A 21,185-nucleotide genomic window follows, 5' to 3' on the forward strand; every position below is an offset into this window, starting at 1 on the left:
AATCTCTATTGTTTGCTATTGTATCCCACTTATGGCCTGATTCTTATTCTGCTTTCTTTGAGTCAACTCATTCTATGCTGTTCTGTGCGAGTGAGAAAATGTCTGTTCTCCTCTTCGGGCTTTTTTTTCAGTTTATCCAGTGTTTGATCAACCAGTGTGTCTCTGTTCGACGTGTGTGTGTAACTCCTCCACTGAAGTTTAACATCGTCACTACAGCAAATCACGCTCCCTTATCTCGTCTATTCAGCCCAGCTCTCACAATTTAATCAGTGTGTGTGTGTGTGTCGCTGCTGCGATGTGTACGTTTAAAGACTTGTTTCTCTCTGTTGATATATTGCCACTCATTTTGTGATTGTTTCTGTGTGTGTGTGTGTGTGTGTGTTTGTATGTGAATGCATTTGTCACTGTTTGATTTTGATTAGAAAGGGCTCTCAGATCTTTCTGCAGAGCGAGAGCAGGAGAATGAGGAGGTGTGTGTATGTGTGTGTGTGTTGGGGCATACTTAAAATAATGCGACATATGCACATGGACACACACACACACACACACACACATACACACTCGTGCCCTGCAGTGATCCTTCTCACTTTCTCCGATTCTCTTTTCATCTCCATTTCCTTCCACCTCCTTCGCTCACACTTGTTTTTTGCACTCTGCATTCAGACGACAGCAGCCGGTGGCTTTTAATGAATGCCGCGGCCTAATGACTTCATCATTGGCCTTGATGGCCTCAGCTCAGCCACGGCGATGTCTCGGCTGTAAATTGTTTTCCTAACTAAAGCCACGTGAAGAATTTCAAACAGGCGCTTGAGTCAATACTGTCCGTGCTGCCCGGCGATCTCTACAGCGGCGTGTCTACGTGGAGGTCAGCAAAGGGTTAAGCGTGATTGACACGGGAGTAGATGTGCGAGGTGGACTGGGTTCTGGGCTGACGTCATGCTCATGGAGGCTATTGTTGTGTGTGTGGTGTGTGTGTGTGTGTGTGGCGTGGTTGTGTGCCTGTGTATAGTCAGTTGATGGATTCGTAAGGCGGATCAAGAGCAAGGATACACACATCTGATACAGCGTGTTGACATCTGCGAGGCGGCTTTTCTGCAAATGTTGTGGTGTCAGATGTGCCCGGCTCTGTCCGTGAACCCACCCGCTATCAGAATAATTACACCCACTCACACACAAACGGACACACACACACACACACACTAATAGACATGCACACGCACACGCCACCTGTCAGACCGTGCATGTACAGATAAAGCAGCACCCTCCACAGTGAGTCTGTTTGCCTGCTGAATAGTAAAACGGGGATGGATCCATCCAGCCCTCCTTTTGTCTCCGCTCACCTCTTGCACTCTTCATTTCGCTCCTTCTCTCTCTTTCACACACCCGCCCCCCCTCCCTTCCCCTCCCTCTGCCTCCCCTGCAGTTTGTGAATCCTCCATATGTATCTGTCTCTTCTTCCTCTTCTCCTCCGCCCTCGCTCCTCACTCTTTTTGCCGCTCTTCCTTCTCGTTGCTTTCTCATTGAGTTTTTTTTCGTCCTCTCCGGACACACGCACACAAACACAGACACCAGCCCCCCCCCAAATCTCAATCCCTCTCCCCCTCTCTCTGTCTTTTCCCCGTGCAACAGTGTGCAATCCCCATTTCTACACCAGACAGACAGACAGAGACGGAGCGGCTGAGAGGAATACGGGAAGAGGGAGAAGAGAGAGAGAGGCAGAGACAGAGGGAGGCAGATGCATAAAGAGGCACCGAGGAATTGATGGAATGACAGTCTGGTGGCAGGGGACACACACACACAGAGAGAGAGAGAGAGCGAGAGAGAGAGCGAGCGGTAGAGTAAAGAGAGAGAAGAGGAGGGAGGGTGTGCGAGGTGGAGGGATAGAGGGGATGTAAAATAGGCAGCTTCAGTGACAGCGTAGACAAAGGTAGCTTCAGAGTGCATGTGCACCCTCTTTTTCATTCACACACACGTCCACTCTCTCTTTCTTGCTCACTCACTCACTCACAGGGAAACACACACCCTGGAGCAGAGGCAGCAGAGCTCTGGTTGTGAGGCAGAATGAGAAGTGATATCTGTATTTCCACACACACAGCTGGCTGATGGACTAACTTCATTACAACACACACACACACACACGCACACGCACACACCTGCTGTAGGCTCACTCACTAGCACACCTTGATTATAGGAAGGGGGACACGCACTTACACACATTCACTCGCAAGCTCACACACTCTGTCTGTGGCCAGAAGTCAACATGGGTCTTGTGATGGGAACCTTTTCCATGCAAACCAAGCAGGTGAACTACCGCAAAGGTAAGAATGATATTTTCTTTAGATTTATCAGATCCCTCAGGATGTGTGTGTGTGTGTGTGTGTGTGTGTGTGTGTGTGTGCTTTTTCTTAAAATGTGAGTATGTGCCTGTCACATGTGAGCAGGACCTGTCATGTTGTGTGTTGTGCCTTAATGATGGAGTCTTGTATGTGTTCCTCTCACAGTCATGAATATTGTACAAGAAGTGCATTATGGGATTGAGCTCGGCGTGTACTGAACAGTGATGTAAAGTAAACAAGAAAACCTGCCATTCGTTGTTGGTTTAAGATGCAATCTCAAAGCCATCTGTTTGAACTGCGGAGTTAGGAATGTGTGTACGTGTGTGTGTTTTTGTGTGTGTGTGTGTGTGTGTGTGTGTGTGTGTGTGAGTGAGTATGTGTGAGAAGCTGTGCCATTGGGATTGTCTATAAAAGGTGATGGTATTTACCCCTGTCTGCTCTCCAAACCAACCTGCTTCCTGTCTGCCCTGCCCTGCTACTGTTTGACAGCAGGAAGCTGGCACTGACACTTGACTCATGCATGCTAATGTGTCCATACACACAAATTACAGCGAGCAGGTTTGTATATAGAGTATATCACATATGCACATAATTTACATATAGGAATATGCACGGAGGCTGTGGCAGCATTGTGTGTGTGTGGGTGTGTGTGTGTGTCTGTGTGCGCAGTAAATCAGTGTGGTGTCATCCGTCAGCCTTTTGGCCGTGGTGTTTCCTGTGTGTGTTGACCTCGAACCTGATGGTTATCACCTGCAGACACACGGAGCTGCATCACAAACACCAGGAGACAGGAAACAGCAGCCGGGTCATGTTTCTCCATTTGTCATGTGTAGAGGGAGAAACGGGAGAAGGTCTCTCAGAACCCTCTAATTGGACCATTAAGCCCAGTGAGCTCATGCAGGTTGTGTGTTACATAGGTGGTGACAGAAGCTGTGGAGGTGATGTCAGCGATGTCAGTGATGTCAAATATGTAATGCGTAAGTCGCTCAAGAAAAGACCTTTCAGCCGTCTGTGTTATCTGTGTCGAACATAACAGCCGGACCACACAGAGAATTGGAAACTGCTGTAAAAATACTTTGGGGACTTTATAGAGTGTTTCAGAAATGCAGGCATGCTGTATATAGCATCCTGCGTAGGCTGTTTAGTTTAGATTCCGACCTGCGCCTCGTTTCATTGCATGGCAACAGCGCTCAGCAGTCTAGTCCAGATCTGTGATGAATAGATAGCTGTGGCCCATTCTCAAGGTGGATGGTTTTTCCTCGCAGCCTAAAATATAAAAAGCTATAGAAAGATGAGGCAGAGAGAAAAAACACACACATACACACGTCAGAAAGTCGGCCATGTTGTCCTCTTCCATTTAAAGCACAACCCGTGTACTAGTTGGGGAACGGCAACAATGCTTACGAAGCAACTGTTTTTAGGTATTTTTTTGCGGGAAAGTCTTTCCTCTAGAGTCTCGTGTAAGTGAGAGCCACTTTGAAGTTGTGCACTGTTGGGGTGTGAGGGAGAAGAGATAGATGAGGGAGTGGGAGAGAAAAAACTGGGAAAAGTTGAGAGGGGAGGTGAGGTTGCTCCTCAGGGGGCTGCAGTGTGAGTGAAGGCATTTATGTGTGTGTGTTTCGCCATCTGCTGCTGTGTTATAAAAAGGGTTCTAATGAAAGCAGGGCAGGATTCATTTTGCATGGAAGCTTGGCTCATCCTCCATCACGGCTCTCCGCCAGGCAACAACCAGCTGAGATCAACCCGAAGTGAAGAAAACCGAAATGTTCAGGACAAACACTCGAAAAGGATATTTGGACCGAGGTGCATATGGCAGGTTATTGCTAGACCTTGAATAAAGATTGACAACGTATTTACTTCCTCCTGTTGCACAAAAGTGAAGCTGAAATATCCTGGATACGGATGCTGCCATCTTGCTTTGTTGAAGTCGTTTGAAGCCGGAGTCTGTTTAGTAGTGATCGTGAAGTGGAGCTGCATTGTCGAAGTCCCGCTGATACACACTCTCGACCAATCAAGAGTCAGTCTCAGCTGTCAATCATTTTTATAGCATCAAATAACTAGTTAAAACCAAGATCACTGGAATAATTAGCACTTGATCAAACATCGTGTAATACGAACTACTTAAAGTGACACAAACCATCTTTGAGAAAAAGGTATTAGATGTTTATTTTGACTTTTAAATTTGGTCCATGTCCTATCTGCTTACATGGAGGAGGCAGGGTTTATGTCCTATACTGCAGCCAGCCACCAGGGGGCCATGGGAAGCTGTCAAGTTGTCCACTTTCACATACAGTGTATGGTTTAGACCAGCGGACAGATGAAAGCTCAGATGATCACATTCAGATGTTGTGACTCACACAGAACCACAGAACGACCGATTTAACATATTCACGACGTCATTGAATCCCATTACATTCTGCCTTGTGTCAACGGGTTTCAGCCTCGTATCTGTTTGAAAATCTGTTCACTCTGACATAACACAGACTTTGGCAGCTCGCTGGGGAAAGCGATTTTAATAACTGATTCAACTGATCAGAACTCACATTATTCACACATGCAGCCTCTCTGCGAGGAGAATATCTAGAAAAGACTCTCTGTCACTGAACAGTAGACTTGAAGAGATGTGGGAACTCTTCCTCACTGGGCAACACTTGTATAGTTTGACCAAAAAAAGTAGTTAGTTTGTCACTAGGTCCTTTTTTGAAGAAATTGTCCAATTAGATTGAAAAGGTAACACTCAATGGGCAAACTCCCCAAACTTGGTCTGCCGACCGGTATTGTATCTTCACGTTCACTTTCAACTCTGTCGGTTACATGTCTCATTTTGCAAATAATAAACAGAATCTAGATTCAAAATATTAGAATGTCCCTCAGTAGAGCACATATACCTTCACCAAGATCCAACAGTCCCCCTATGGACCTGCACAAAGCTGCACAATCTCATAAACATCATTCCCTTAAAACATGCCTGACTGTTGTAATCAAGATTCATGAACTTTTCGCTGACAAATTAAAGAAAAAGTTGAAAAACGCCCTGTCTCGTAATAAAGAAAGTTTAAAATAACCTTACTGGGTTCCTCCTTGGGTCGTGCCCCACCCCTCCACAAATGTCATGTAAATTGGTCCAGGAGATCTTGTGTAATCCTGCTGATAAAAAACAGACAAAACCTCTTTGCCGGAGGTAAAAGTCCATCCCCTCTGTCTTGGTTTAATAAAGTGCAGTTTTTTACATTAATATTATCAAGCAATACAGAGGTGAATAAAACTATTTGTCACTTTTAAAGCTCCTTCGGTCTTTTCATGCTGACCCGGAGCTGACTCTTATCTGGACGGGCATGCAGCACAGAGCTTATTTAAGTATTTATGCCATTTTCATTCATCACTATGTTGCCGGATGAATGACTAACAAAGCACTCATCAAACGCTTTCCGTTTACAGTCATCCAGATCTTTTCACTGGGATGAAAAGGGGGTGAAATAAGTCGCTACACAAACTAAAGCCAGTGTTTTGGTCTGTTTTGTAAAATCAGGCCAATGAAAAGCAGACGTATGAGCCGGTGTCCTTGGGTCCTCAGTGTTCTGTGGCTGGAGGTTGACATTAACACGTTTTATCTACTTGCATCTCTCCTCACCTGGGGAAGAACAAAAAGGAATTCACCCACTGTCACTGTGCACAAACGCCTCTGCGCACATGAAAAATGTCCCAGTGGATATGTTATAAACTCCCAAACCTGCCCCTCGCCAACACATTCATCTCCCTGTCTGTTCGCTCCATTTGTTTTCGCCTCGACTTTCATTTCTCGGTACTCTCCCGCTCTGTCAAGTGAATTTTGGCTCTCCCTCTCTTTGTCTTGCCTTCCCTCTCACCTCATTTCACCTCCTCATTTTGTCTTTTATGTGTTTCTCCCTCCTATTTTTTTCCTTCCTATTCCCCGAGCCGCTCTCTCCCTCTTGATCTATGGCTACTCGTCTGCCTTTGCTGTTTATCTTAAGGTTTCTGTCTCTTTCTCTGGAACCTTCACATCTCTCTGTGTTTGGGGTTTCACATGGAGGATTGCCTGGCTACTCGCCTGCTCCGAGATTCTCTCCGACTGTTTGAAGCCTCGCTAATCATGTCGGGTTGTAGTTTGGGGGCCAGCCGAGTCGATGTAAATAGATGGGTCTGTTTGGGCATGTGTGAGTGTATCTGGATGTTTTGGAGAACAAGCGCCCCTTTCCATCTGCTGTGGGGCTAAATAGCTGAGAGGAGACCTGGTTTTCTTTAATAGGCTTTATAGCCTCCACCTCTCTCTCCTCCCTGCACATCAAAAGAAGCGCACCAGAAGGGCCAATTAGACCAGCAGAATAGCTTTATAGGCACATGGCAACGTGGAAACGGATATGTGGCTAATCCCAGTCCCGGAGCATGTGTGTGCTTGCGTGTCACCGAGCGGAAGCGTGTAATGATGGGATTTTGATATTAAAACATCTTCCATTTCTTTCACACTCTGCTCTACACTCTGCACATATATTTACTGGGAGCGTCATTTCCATTAAGAAAATATCAGCCCGTCATTTTACATCCTCTGTCGGCGTTTGATCTAGCAGTGTTGCAAATGAAACCCGTATTTGCGCGTTTATGAAATAAATACAAAAAAAATCCATATGCTGTATAAATAAAGAAGATTTATTTGCATAATATTTGCAGGCAAAGGCTTTGCTCAGCTCTTCAAAGATAAACAACAGTTTCCATGTAATTTAGCTCCACAGACGGCTCGGCTCGGCGCTCGCCTCCAGGCCTTTCTAATATAGGGCCAATGAGAGAAATGCAGATGATGAATATAGATAGCTACTTAGCTGTGGATATATGGTTTGGGTTGTATGTGCACAGTTGTGACAGCGGTGACACACATCACTGGAGCCAAATGTATGTGGTAGTTGGATATGAGAGCCACGTAGTAAACAGTGTTTTACACCTCGTGCACAGACATGAACTGTCGCAGCAACGTGACTTCAAATCAAAACAGTTTTCTTTTCCAGCAGATGCATATAAATACATCTATATAATGTATTGAAATCTCAAGATCAAGCCCAATTTGATTTTCTTTGACTTCTTGAGATGAATTTCTAACACAAATCGCCTTGTTGTTTTGTACATTTCATTTTTAGATTTGATTAATTTCTCATTGTCACACTGATCTGTTACAGACTTGTGTTATTACAACATGAGCGGGTGGAGGCTTTCCAACACAACAAATCACTCCTTTCTATCTACATATTCCTCGCACTAATTAAACCCTACAGGAACTGTTTCATGCCTAATAAAAAATAATCAGTTTTTGGATTTTTTAAATGGGGGAGCACAAAAACTCTAAAAAACTAATCCAATGATGTCACAAATCAATCTTGATATCTTTTTACTTTTGAATTAAACTGCGGGGGCCATCTGTCGTCAAGCAAATCTACACACACACACACACACACAAACACACACGCACCAACACACACACACACAGACCCCTGAGTTTGGTTTGTGACCTCTGAGAAATAAGAGGCTGTTGCTCTGGGAAGGAAGGACAGAGGCAAGATGAACAGCTTCAATTACTCGCCAAATAAAAAACCCAGTTGAATCTGTGTGAGGACAAATAAGAAAAGCGTGGACATTCATCATCGCTCCCGCTGACGTTCACACGCGCTCTGGGGAAGGTGTCGCGTTTTTCCGTACGTCTGCGTTCACCGCTCTGTTGTTTGTGTCGCAAGATGTTGTTGACGAACAATCTCGCCCTGGAAATAACACGCGCTGACTGTTTTCGACTGTGTGTCACCCGACTCCGAGGAAGCAGGGATGTGTGAGGATGTGTGTGCTGTAAATAATGCATGAAGTGCTGTATCCCTGCGCCCACATAAGCGTCCAGGTCAGTGAGTCATGGTCAGCAGTCGTGTCGCGTAAAAGATACAGTTTCTTCTTCTCCCCACAAAGAGACACAAAATGACAACAAGCAAGTCACACACAGTTTTTCTCCTCTACAAGTCTGCACCAGTTGCACTGTAGGATGATTTTGTTTACATTGTGGCAGGACAAGGAAAGGCAGAGACGCAGGTACTGCTTACTGTTGTTTAATCAGTAGTCAGGAAGAACAGGCACATGTTCCCCATACGGGAAGTATATATAGCTACAGACTTTACATTTCCCATCGACCCACTGGGTGAGAGGACACACCCATGAGTGCACGCCACACAGCCCCCCCCTGAACACCCAGAGGGAAAAATACAAAATGGGACAAAAGTCAGTACCTCTCAGGGGGTTTAACGAGGCGACCATAACGGCTACGCCGATCCCCGTCCGCAAACGCAGGGGTGAAACAAGCAGAAGGGACATCATTTACAACAGACACAGGATCAGGAGGCACAACTGGAGAAAACAACACAGGGGTCTTAGAAGGGGGGCGACCACGACGGGGAACCCGGGCCGGTAGCACCTCTTCGCCGGCCAACAGATGAGCTGGCTTAAGTCTGTCTAACGAAACACGCTCCCTGCGCCCGCCCATGTCCAGAATGAAACTTTTAGAACCCGCCTCTAACACCCTAAACGGGCCGTCATACGGGGGCTGGAGGGGAAACCGGTGAGCATCGTGACGCACGAAAACAAACCGAGCGGTCGCGAGATCCGTTGGCACGAAAGACCGAGGAGAAAAATGATGCACGGGCACCGGTGCACAAGCGGACTGTGACGCAGGACGCGGAAAGGGGGCCGAGCTGTGAGGCAGAAACTCCCCTGGGATGCGGAGCGGCTGACCGAGCACCAACTCTGCAGGCGAGGCATCCAGGTCAGCCTTAGGAGCCGAGCGCAACCCGAGCATCACCCACGGCAACCGATCCAACCAGTTTGCATCTGAGAGCGCAGCCCGCAATGACGCCTTAAGCGACCGGTGAAAACGTTCACACAAACCGTTAGCCTGGGGGTGGTAGGCAGTGGTACGGTGAACCTGTGTGCCCAAAGACTTTGCTAGCGCCGACCAGAGCTCCGAAATGAACTGCGGGCCTCTGTCAGAGGTGATATCAGACGGTGCACCAAAACGAGAGACCCAAGCTGAAAGAAAAGCGCGTGCCACGTCCGCAGATGTCGTGGAAGACAGAGGAACCGCCTCTGGCCACCTAGTGGTCCGATCTACCATGGTAAGGAGATGTGTAAAACCCTGGGAAGGGGGAAGAGGCCCCACAAGGTCGATATGCACATGATCAAAACGCCTGGCTGGAATCAAAAATGGCTCGAGGGGCGCCCTAGTGTGCTGGTGAACTTTAGCTCGCTGACACGCCACACATGTGGCCGCCCACTCCTTGACCTCTTTGCGAAGGCCAGGCCACACAAACTTCGAAGACACCAACTTCACCGACGCCCGGACACCCGGATGAGAAAGAGAGTGCACCATATCAAAGACCCGACGGCGCCAAGCAACCGGCACCACCGGGCGGGGGCGGCCCGTGGAGACGTCGCAAAGGAGGGCAGGCCCACCATTTTGCACAACTGCCTCCTCCAGCTTCAGACCGGTACTCGCAGCTCTCAGTGCAACGATACCCGGGTCCCCAGGTTGATCGGCAGCCAGAGCGGAAAAATCAACCCCAAGATGCACAGGGCACACCAACACCCGCGACAGGCAGTCTGCAACCGGGTTCGCTTTACCCGCCACATGTTGGATGTCCGTTGTGAATTCGGAGATCGCCGCTAGATGGCGCTGCTGGCGAGCAGACCATGGCTCTGTCACCTTTGCCATAGCAAACGTCAATGGTTTGTGGTCAACAAAGGCTGTGAAAGGGCGGCCTTCCAGCAGGAAACGGAAATGACGCGTAGCCAGGTACAACGCTAACAGTTCCCGGTCAAACACACTGTATTTTCGCTCACTGTCTCGCAAACCGCGGCTAAAAAATGCAAGGGGCTGCCACGCACCCGCAACCCGCTGTTCAACAACTGCACCAACAGCCACATCTGAAGCATCGGTCGTGAGGGCGATGGGCGCCCGAGACGCGGGGTGCGCCAGAAGCGCCGCGTTAGCCAGGGCAGCCTTAGCCCCCTCAAAAGCCTGGATCCTCACAGGGGTCCAATCAACCTGGTCCTTGGCTTTCTTAAGCTTCGAAGCACCATACAATGGTTGCAGGAGTTGGGCCGCACGCGGCAAGAAACGATTGTAAAAGTTTACCATGCCCAAAAACTCCTGTAGCGACCTGACCGAGACCGGACGGGGAAAATCCGCAACTGCACGCACCTTCGAGGGCAAAGGAACCGCACCCTGCGACGAAATGCGATGGCCCAAAAAGTCTATGACAGACAGCCCAAACTGGCACTTGGCTGTGTTGACAATGAGACCATGCCCATCAAGGCGCTTGAAAACCTGCCTAAGGTGCGACAAATGTTCATCAGCCGACGAGCTGGCCACCAAGATGTCGTCCAAATAGACGAAAACAAACGCGAGGTCACGTAGCACCGAGTCCATCAATCGCTGAAACGTCTGCGCTGCGCCTTTAAGGCCGAACGGCATCCGCAGGAACTCGAAAAGCCCAAACGGCGTAATGACAGCAGTCTTGGGCACGTCCTCTGCCCGCACAGGCACCTGATGATAACCTCGCACCAAATCGATTTTAGAAAAAATTGTCATGCCCGCCAGACGAATCGAAAAATCCTGAACATGCGGAATTGGGTAACGGTCATGGGCCGTAATGTTATTTAAACGGCGGAAGTCGCCGCACGGCCGCCAAGAACCATCCGCCTTGGGCACCATGTGGAGCGGTGAAGCCCACGGGCTGTTGGACCGCCTAACGATCCCCAAACGCTCCATGGTAGCAAACTCCTCCTTCGCGGTGGCTAACTTCACGGTGTCGAGGCGACGCGAACGTGCGAAAACGGGCGTACCCGCAGTGGGAATGAAATGTTCCACGCCGTGTTTAGTAACCGCGGCAGAAAATGCGGGCGTTGTCAGCGAAGGAAATTCCGCCAGTAAGCGCTGGAAGACATCCTTTGACGCCGCAAAATTAGCGTGTGTTAACGGCCCGGGTCCCCCTGACTGACACGGAAAAGACGCAAAAGACACAGCATCAATGAGCCTGCGATTAGTTACATCCACTAACAACCCATTAGTGCACAGAAAATCTGCTCCGATAATAGGAACCGTAATGGAGGCTACAACAAAATCACACAGAAATTTGCGTCCATTGAAACACACAGTCACAGACTTGGTACCAAACGTCTCTATAGCCGAGCCGTTAGCCGCTGTCAGACGCGGACCACTGCCACGGGCCGAGAGGTCCGTAGCTAAAGGAGGGAGAAGGCTCTTCTGCGAGCCGGAGTCCACCAAGAACTGATTACCTGATATGGAGTCATGAACGAACAGCAGCTCCTCTTGATCACCAGCGCCCACGGCTGCTACCGAGCGCCGGCTCTTCCGTTTCCCGGTGCCTGGAACGCGCACGGAGGAACGCAGCGGCGCGCCTTGCTGCCGAAGCGCTGATGGAAGAAACACAGCTGGCCGCGCTGTGTGCGGGTGGAGACTGCAGCCGTCACTGCCGGAACCTCGTTCTCCAACGTCGACTGCGAGGACTCCACGGCCACACTCTGCACGGAGACGTTCCTCGAAGTCAGCAGGATCCGGTCCGCCTCCTCAGCTAATCCACGGAAGTCGCCGGCCGCCAAACAGGAAGAGTTGGCGAGGGCTGCGCGCACCTGCAGCGGGAGCTGGCGCAGAAAGATGTGCGGGAACAGGAAACCCTCATCCTCGGAGCCCAGCAACGACAGCATCTCGTCCATCAGGTCCACTGCCGAACCATCACCCAAACCGGGAAGCGACAGTAGCTTGTCCGCTCTCTCCGCGGCTGACAAGCTGTAGCGCCGGAGGAGAAGCTGCTTGATGGCGGTGTACTTTCCCCGCAGCGGCGGGGCTCGCAGGAGCTGCATCACGCGCCGGGTGGATTGCTGGTCCAAAGCCGCGACCACCAAAAAATACCTGGAGTCGTCTGCCGTTACTCCTCGCAGATGGAAGAGAGCCTCGATGTGCTGAAACCACGGCGCGGGGTCGTTCTGCCAAAACTCCGGGAGCTTAACGTGCTCCGCGGAGCTGTTCGATCCTGGAAGCTGCTGCGCCATGGTCGTCGTGGAGACACGGTCCACGGGAGCCGGGGAAGAAAAAACGTCTTCCCCCGATGAGGAAGGGACACTATCCTCCTTCACCTCGAACATGTTCAAAAAAACGGGGTCACCAATGTGGCAGGACAAGGAAAGGCAGAGACGCAGGTACTGCTTACTGTTGTTTAATCAGTAGTCAGGAAGAACAGGCACATGTTCCCCATACGGGAAGTATATATAGCTACAGACTTTACATTTCCCATCGACCCACTGGGTGAGAGGACACACCCATGAGTGCACGCCACAACATTATTGAAGAATACAGTTTTCCACCCTTCTTCACCATTCATCCATCCATCTGTTATCTACAGTGTTTATCCTTTTAAGGTCAGAAGGGGCGGGAGTCAATCCCAGCAGAGATTGGGTGAGGAGACCCTGGACTGGGAAGGGCTGATTATATATTCATACCTTCAATTAATTTAGAGTCGGATTCCCTGCTGAACCAGGATTTGAACTGTTAACCTTCTTTCTGTGAGGCCACAGTGCTAACCACTATGTCACTGAACCGCCTCAATACAACCGTTCTTTACTTTAAAAAGAACGATCACTTTGTCCTAAAGAAGTCAGATAAACAAATCAAAACTCATACTTTGATTTCTATGAAGCTCACATGCATTATTGATGGGCTGCTTGTTGGATCCAAAAGAAAAACTTCACATGTGGAGCCAGAGAAAATGTTCAAAAACTGTTATTAATTTGCCTGTTTGTTTGAGATCAGACTTCACATAAACAACTGAATGGATTAATATGAAACTTGGGTGATTTTGGATCAAGAGAGAAGCCATTGCATTTTGGTGTGTATCTAAAGTCATGGGACAGATCCAGGATTATTATTTAATTTTTCAAAATTTTCTCTGATTATCAAGGGAATAATTCATGGATTTAATAAAAATAAAATTAGGCATATTAAGGGAACCAATATCTATGAGTGTGTGACCTTTTGTGCAGCTCTACTGAGTGGCACTCTCTGTTTGTTTACCTGTTTTTTTGTAGCATTACGTAAAAGTACTGAACCAATTTCCATGACATCTCCTGAAGGGGCGGGCCATGATGACCCAGTAAGAACCCATTACATTCTGGTGCGGATCTGGAACAGGGGGTGGATCCGGGGATTTATTTCCACTGGCAAGTCTCTTCAACGCACTCGTTGATTATTTGAGAGAATAATTTATGGATCTCGAGTAAAGAAGGGCACTGATATTTACGAGCGAGATTTGCTGCAGATCCAAATTCCCCATCTAGTGAATTTAAATGTGCTTTCATAAGGGGACTGTTGTTGGAGGTGTCATCCGAGTGCCGTACTTTTTATCAGTAGAAACACCGGGGGCGACACATGTAACACAGTTTTCAGCTCTTTCTGTTTCCATTTCAATCCAGTGGGATTTAAAGAACCAGTTGAATTATTAACAGTGTTTCCCGGCTGCTCCTTCCTCCTCCGCCGTGTGTGTTTACAAAGGCATCCAATGTCAATCTAGTTAGCTGTGACAACAATGGTGAAGCAGAAACCGTGTCCAAGGGGAAGGCGACACTGTTCCCTCCACCCAGTCCCTCTCTCTCTTCCTCTCTCTCTCTCTCCCTCCCTCTTTCCCATTGACTCCCTCTTTAATCACTCTTCATCTCCCGTCCTCCTGCTCCATTTCTCACTCCAAATTCTGCCGTCGCCGTGCTTTACCCCCTTCTTCTCCCTCCTTACACATCCATCCTTCCTCCCCTCCATCATGCCTCCTCACTCTCTCCACTTAATCTGACCCTGCTTACCCCCCCTCCCCTCACTCCATCCCTCTTTTCCCCCCCTGGATGACGACAGATCAATAGCGGAGGATCCTTTAATTATTCTATTTTTTCATAATGTGTTGGAGCTGGCAGAGAGGCTCGGCGTGCATCCACTAATAAAGTCGCGGGGAAGTGTCAGTGGGATTTGGACGGCAGATAGATATTAGTATTGATTGGTATTGATCTTCCTAATAGACATGTTCTTCCCTGTCTGAAGCTGTGCTGTCCCTGCTGACTGATCGCAAAGCCCTGTGTGCCAACAGGCCGGTGTCACACAGCAGCTGATAGATTTACAATCTATAACCGCTGATGGATCTTTTAGGAGGAGAGGAGAGGAGGGAGATGTTTATGTTGCACGTCCGCAGGTTGCTGTGAATGTGCAGCTTCTTACAGAGCTGAGCTAAATATCTAAAGCTTCCGCCCAGTCGTTTTTTAATCTTAATCAAGATCTTTAGAGTGTTTCACGCTCTCTCTCTCTCTTTCCTCCTCATCCTCTTTGTTTTTTCATCCCGTTCTCAGAATATTTCGTATGTTTTCATGTCCCCCCCGCTCTCCCCGGCTGTCTCTCTCTCTCTGCCAGTCGCCCACTCTTTTGGCTTTTGTTATCCACTTCTTTATGTTTCTTTTGGCTCTCCGCATCTCATTCTAATCTCCCGCTGGAAGCTTTTCTGTTGTGTTTCCTGCTCTTTCTTCCATTGCCAAATATGTTTCCATCTCTGCAGTCACTGCTATTTCCCTTCCTCGTGCCCTCCTCTTCCTCCTCTTGCTGATTCTCCCGTCTTCTCCACTCCTCTGTCTCTTATTTTATTTTTCTGTAAAAGTGTGGCAGGGGTCTCTTGTGAAACAGTCTGCCTGCAGGGAAGCACCAGGCGATCCGGCAGCAATATTTTACATGCAAGCACCAAAGCAACCCACCCTCCCTAACACCTTGCTCTCTCTCTGCGCTCTTACAGACAGACTTTGAAATGATCACCAGAAGGAGAAATATTTCTGTCAGCGTGTGGGCCTGTCGGAGGGGGGGGGGGGACAAGTCAGGAACAGTGTTTGATACAACATGAACACGAGGCTGATGCGTGTGCGGAGATTTATAGGAAGAGATGGACGGATAAAGGCGGACTGTCGTGGGCCGTATGTGCCCGGAGACAAATTCAGAGATGGATGGAGTGTAGAGAGATGGATGGATATGGTTTCAGGCTAAAGATGAAGCAGGGTGAAGGGATGATGGGGAGAAAATCATTTTGAGAGCCTCTAAATTACAAAAGGAAAATGACAGTGGGTTATATACAGTGGCTGAGCAAGAAGAGAGTGTGTGTGTGTTGTCATGTTTTTATTACCTCTTTAGTCATAAACACATGCCTCATTGATACCAAAGGATTTCCCTAGTGAGGCGAAACATTCTTTCTGAGGTCGTGGTTAAGGTTAAGGATACGGTTTGGGTTTGGCTGTCCACAGATGATAGACGTTGGTGCAAAGCCCTAATAAGGACAGGTGTAGAGAGAGTGTGTGAGTGAGAGAGTGAGAGAGTGAGGTAGAGAGTGAGAGAGTGAGAGAGTGAGAGAGTGAGAGAGTGAGAGAGTGAGAGAGTGAGAGTGAGTGTGTGTGTGATTGAGAGAGTGAGAGTGTGAGCGAGTGAGTGTGTGAGCGTGTGAGAGAGTGAAATTGTGAGATTGTGAGTGAGTAGCAGGTGATGCTGCATGCTGATTGGATGCCACCAGAGACCTGATCAGCCATTCTATTGGCTCTCGGTTGGTGCAAGTTCAAAATGTACAGTATGTACATGTTTGTGTGTGTGTGTGTGTGTGTTTGTGTGTATGTGTGTGTAGCGGGACATACCCCCCACTGAGGTCGTGGTTAAGGTTAAGGATACGGTTTGGGTTTGGCTGTCTACAGATGATGGACGTTGGTGCAAAGCCCTAATAAGGACAGGTGTGAGAGAGTGTGTGTGTGAGAGTGAGTGACTGTGCGAGTGAGAGAGTGAGAGAGTGAGAGTGTGTGATTGAGAAAGTGAGAGAGTGAGTGTGTGAGTGAGTGAGAGAGAGAGTGAGAGAGTGTGATTGAGAGAGTGGAGAGTGAGAGAGTGAGAGTGTGATTGAGAGAGTGAGAGAGTGAGTGTGTGAGTGATTGAGAGAGAGAGTGAGTGTGTGTGATTGAGAGAGTGAGAGAGTGAGTGTGTGAGTGATTGAGAGAGAGAGAGTGAGAGAGTGAGTGTGTGAGAGAGTGAGAGAGTGAGAGTGTGTGATTGAGAGAGTGAGTGTGTGTGTGTGTGTGTGTGTGTGTGTGTGTGTGTGTGTGTGTGTGTGTGTGTGTGTGTGTGTGTGTGTGTGTGTGTGATTGAGAGATTGAGAGAGTGAGTTTGTGAGATTGTGAGTGAGTAGCAGGTGATGCTGCATGCTGATTGGATGCCACCAGAGACCTGATCAGCAATTCTATTGGCTCTCGGTTGGTGCAAGTTCAAAATGTACAGTGTGTACTGTACATGTTTGTTTGTGTGTGTGTGTGGGTGTGTGTGGCATGACATACCCCCCACTGCTGCCCATTCTGTCTCTCTTCGGTTGTTAAAAAAACGCACACGGGGCATTATTGAGCAAATTCTCATGGTAGCAGATTGCAGTTTTTTTTTTTTTTTTTTACTCACCAACAAAATCTTTCCAGCTAAATGTCCATATGGCTTCCTCAGAATCACACCTCGCTCAAAACCAACAGCCGACAAAACGTGTCACATTTTGTGAGGAGACACAACATTTGCAGAAGCATAAACACGGATGATCTGTCTTGATTGAAAAAAAGGACAATGTTCCACTTCTAATGCTGAAAACTGATACATGCAGAATCAATTCTTGTTGTGGAAACCATATTTTGACGATATAAATATAACCCTAGCCCTATATATATATATAAAAAAAGGAAGATATTAAATATTTCCATCCCTTGAAGGAACTGTGACTTTGGCCACAGCTGAAAATGACATTTCCACTGGAACGTGTCCTCAGGCTGTCGTGGCTTTAATATCAGGGCTGAGCTGGGTCCATCAGCCAGGTCAGTGATCAGCACATGAGAGCCAGGCTTCAAATTTCCTGTTGAGTGTCAGTATTATTATTTCTGGGAAACATTTGGAGCCTCTGTTCTCCTCGCTATGTTTATTTGAAGACGACCTTGAGTGTGTGTTGTACAATTTATGGAGAGCTGTATGTTCTTTTATCCTCCTTATTTACATAAATACATACTTCATAGTTTATTGTCCAGTACAACACCATAACTAACTATATGACTTCAATGCAAAACCATAAAAGTGAAATAAGGCCTCTATGACAGTTAATAAAAACGGATTATCAACATCATTAAAGTAGAATTTATTGCCGAACTGATGCATTGGATTGAATTGGACTGTAAATATGTGAACAATGCGGACACCTGGTGTTCTGTATATAACAATAGTTGCTTTTAACTCTGGTAAATGTCTGGAAAAATTGGGTCGGGACATTTTCTATAATTTGTCTTTCACATGTGAAGAACGCAGCAGGAGATTGTCGTGGGGGGTGGTGTCTGGGTGGAGGAGGCAAGAGGCAAAATCGTCACGTAGACATTCTGCTGCGGAAATCAGGTTTTGGTTCATATAGCGACATCTGTGTCTGCTCTTATCCCCCAAAACTCTCGAATCTTGTTGTCTTTCCAAGTTGACATCATTCTTCTGCCTCTTCTACGTGTATGACACATCTTTTTCATCCTGAGATCTTTCTTCTGGTTTTATTTATTTGCGTCCCTCTCGATTTAGAAACATCATCGACATTTTACAGGGGAATGACCGGAAAGGTTCAGGAAAATATCCAAAGCAACTGACTGTAACATTTGCGTTCTCACATCCGGCTCCTTTGGGAAATTCCAGGAAACCATCGGGAAATCAGTGCCCATCTGACAGCAGCTGATTTATCATTTTGAAAGCTGCCATTCTGCATTATGAGCTCTGTGAATTTCCATACGTCAAGTGGATGTTGCTGGGAATACTTTTGTACAGTTACTTCCCTGCATTCTAATTCTTAGAGATCTGAGTCTTCCCTCCATGACTACATACATGAAATTTGCATGTGCAGCGTTTGCATATCTTTCAAACAGCACGTGCTCTCTACATCATCATCTGGAACTGTCATCCAATTAGTCTCTTTGCACTGTGATCACGTTCAGTCTGCATACCTTGTTTGTATTGATCGAGCTGTAATTAAAATGTGATATAATCTATATGTGTGTAGCTCCACGAGACAAAAGCGCTCACTCCTGCAGTAATATCTCACCCTCGCCTCAATCCCTCTACTTCTACCCTATTAAAGATCTCCTTCTTCTTATCCCTCTTCCTGTTTTTAATCTCTCCCTCTCACTTCTCTCGCATGCTTGACTTAAAGATTTTCCCTACTCTCGTGCTGCCAGCCCGTCTCCCTTCCTTCCTCATTTTCTCCCTGCCACCACAGACACTTGCTCCGCCATCCATCCCTGTTAGTGTGTGGGGAGATATTATGGATGGGTGAACAGGAATGATGGATGGAGTGAGTGGAGGTGTTGTTGGATTGAAGTGGCCTTTGAAGGAAAACAGACGTGTTGAGGTGTGAACGTGTAATAGGGCATGTGGTGTTTTTTCCCCGGGAGATTCATGGAGTCGTATTCTACAAATCAACGGGTACACTCAAATATATAATTAAGTGAATCAACATCCTGCGATTTCATACTGAATCACTGATGTTTTTGGCTTGCGGTGGGAGGGAGAGAGAGAGAGGGAGAGGGAGGGTGGGAGGCTAAAACCCCTATTGAAAAACAAGGACATGGGAGGGAGGGAGGTGGAGAGTTTGGGGAGAAAGAGAAGACGGCGTGAGAGGGAGAGAAAGAGAGGGAGGTAGGTTGAGGAGGGATGATGGAAAGAGGGTTTCTGTCGAGAGCAGCCACTAAGAGAGGAGGAGAGAGAGAGAGAGGGAGGGAGAGGAGAGGTTGATGGGGAGAGGGAAGGGGGTGAGGGAACGTGTGTGTGTGTGGGTGTGCGCTCTATCCGTCCAAACGTGACGAAGAGATACAGACTTCGGCATAAACAGACGCGCCTGTTTCCACGACGACAACGGGAAACATGGGGGCTGTGGTGGGTACGCTGACCATGCAGACCAAGCAGAGGAGGATCTCCAGGGGTGAGGGAACACACAAACACACGCACACGCATAGGAAGACACACACACACACACGCACACACACACAAACACTTCAGTCGTTCGCACATGCACGCAGCAGAGAGAAGATAAATAACAGCTGTTTCATTTAAAATTTGTGGGTACGTCAGTTAGATGTTGCTGGGAATACTTTCAGTTACACACTTATTTTCAGTTTGTGCGTGTGTGTTTGTGTATGTGCGTGTGCGTGAGAGAGAAAGAGGGAAAGATAAAGAAAGAGAGAGACCAACAGGTGTCCCCTGAGGAGTTTCTCTATCTTGTTTTAAAACAAAGTTTAGAATGACAGTGTCGTGTGTGTTTGTACGTGCGTGTGTGTGTGTGTGTGTGTGTGTGTGCCTACACAAGCGTATCTTTTTTGACAGCACAAACTGAAGGGTGAAAGTGGGAAGCAGCTCCTTTCACTCTGTCTGAGTGTACTTGTGGGCTTGTGTGCATGTGTACGTGCACTTGCCTACGTGTGTGTCGCTCTTTCTGTCTGCCGGCTAGTGTGTGTGTGTCTGTGTGTGTGTTTGTGTGTTTGTGTGTGTGTGCAGACGCGAGCATCGACGCTGGTAAACACACACATGTCAAAGGTATTTGTCACTCTGCTCACACACTGCCTCTCCGTCTTGCTGTTACCTTGGAAGCACGGTAGCCATGGCAACAAAGGATGTCAGTTTTGGGGTGGGCGGGCGGGGGGGCTTGATGAAATTGGGGCTATTCCTAAGTAAGTCAAGGCCGTGTGAGAGAAGGAGAAGGAGAGAGATGAAGACATGAAGGGAGGAGGGAGGGGTCTGTTTTTTTTCTACGGGAACCTGTTGCCTCCCGAGAAACCTTTTACTCCCTCGTTCCTCATCCGAGTCAAATCAGGGGAATGTTGTTTATGTAAATTGAACAAATCCAACCTGGCTGCTCCAATGAATGGAAGTGCCAGAGTGATAAAAAACAACATCACTGTGCAGTCATTTAAACTTATGTGCTGAGGTAAAAACCATTATTGGTTTTTTTCACGAGCAAATTACACCATTCAGGGCATTTTCCGAGTGCGGCTTGTTTTCATCCTGTGAATAAGCTTATTTCTTTTTTTAATCCCCTCCCACAAACACATAAAATAAACACCTTTTCCCTGGGGCGTTTAAAGAATTGGCAAGGCGCAAATTAGTTTCCATGTTGAATAATGAGGTGGCTAAAGATGATCTCTCGTCGGAGGAAACGTGTGAAAGTCGAATCTTCAAATGAACACAAGCCACAAATGCCCAATGCGAAAAAAAACAACAACAACAACAAAAGAGATAACAGGATGTGGAGCAGCAGCGATCTGGAGGATGTTTGTAATTCTGCTGTTGTGTTGTGTCTCTTCGCCGCCTGCTTCTCTTTCATTCCTCCTGCTCTGACGTGCTCGCCCGGTGGAGGATTAGAGAGAGGTGTACGTGCACAGCCGCCTGTTCCCCGGTGCTGCAGATCACTTGTTATCCGGGATCGCGACACCGACAGCAACATGGAGAGAGGGACGGTGCACAGCTGTAATGTTGCGAGATTAGATTCCTGCGTGATTGATCCTCTGAGTGTGTGTGTGTTTGTGTGTGTGTGTCTGGGTCTCGCCACCTGCACGCCTGTTTGTCTGCACTGTCTGTTTTCATCAAGGCTGCTTGTTGCTCTCCCTACAACTTCCCTTATTTTCTGTCCACTGTTCTTTTCTTTTTCTTGACAGCTCCTCTCTGCTGTGAGTTGTCTTCTACCTGTTGTC

At 47.7% G+C, this 21,185-nt stretch overlaps 1 protein-coding gene across 1 annotated transcript in view; it reads left to right on the forward strand.

The window, feature by feature from the left end:
- Positions 1 to 2,072: 2,072 nt before the first annotated feature.
- Positions 2,073 to 21,185, forward strand: part of LOC133011863 (Kv channel-interacting protein 1-like) — a 32,073-nt gene continuing 12,960 nt past the window's right edge. The window contains exon 1 of the mRNA XM_061079778.1: positions 2,073 to 2,318. Coding sequence (XP_060935761.1) covers positions 2,261 to 2,318 — 58 coding nt within the window. The 5' untranslated portion in view covers positions 2,073 to 2,260. The remainder of the gene's footprint in view (positions 2,319 to 21,185) is intronic.

This window comes from Limanda limanda, chromosome 10 (assembly GCF_963576545.1).
Source record: "Limanda limanda chromosome 10, fLimLim1.1, whole genome shotgun sequence".
Lineage (NCBI taxonomy): Eukaryota > Metazoa > Chordata > Actinopteri > Pleuronectiformes > Pleuronectidae > Limanda > Limanda limanda.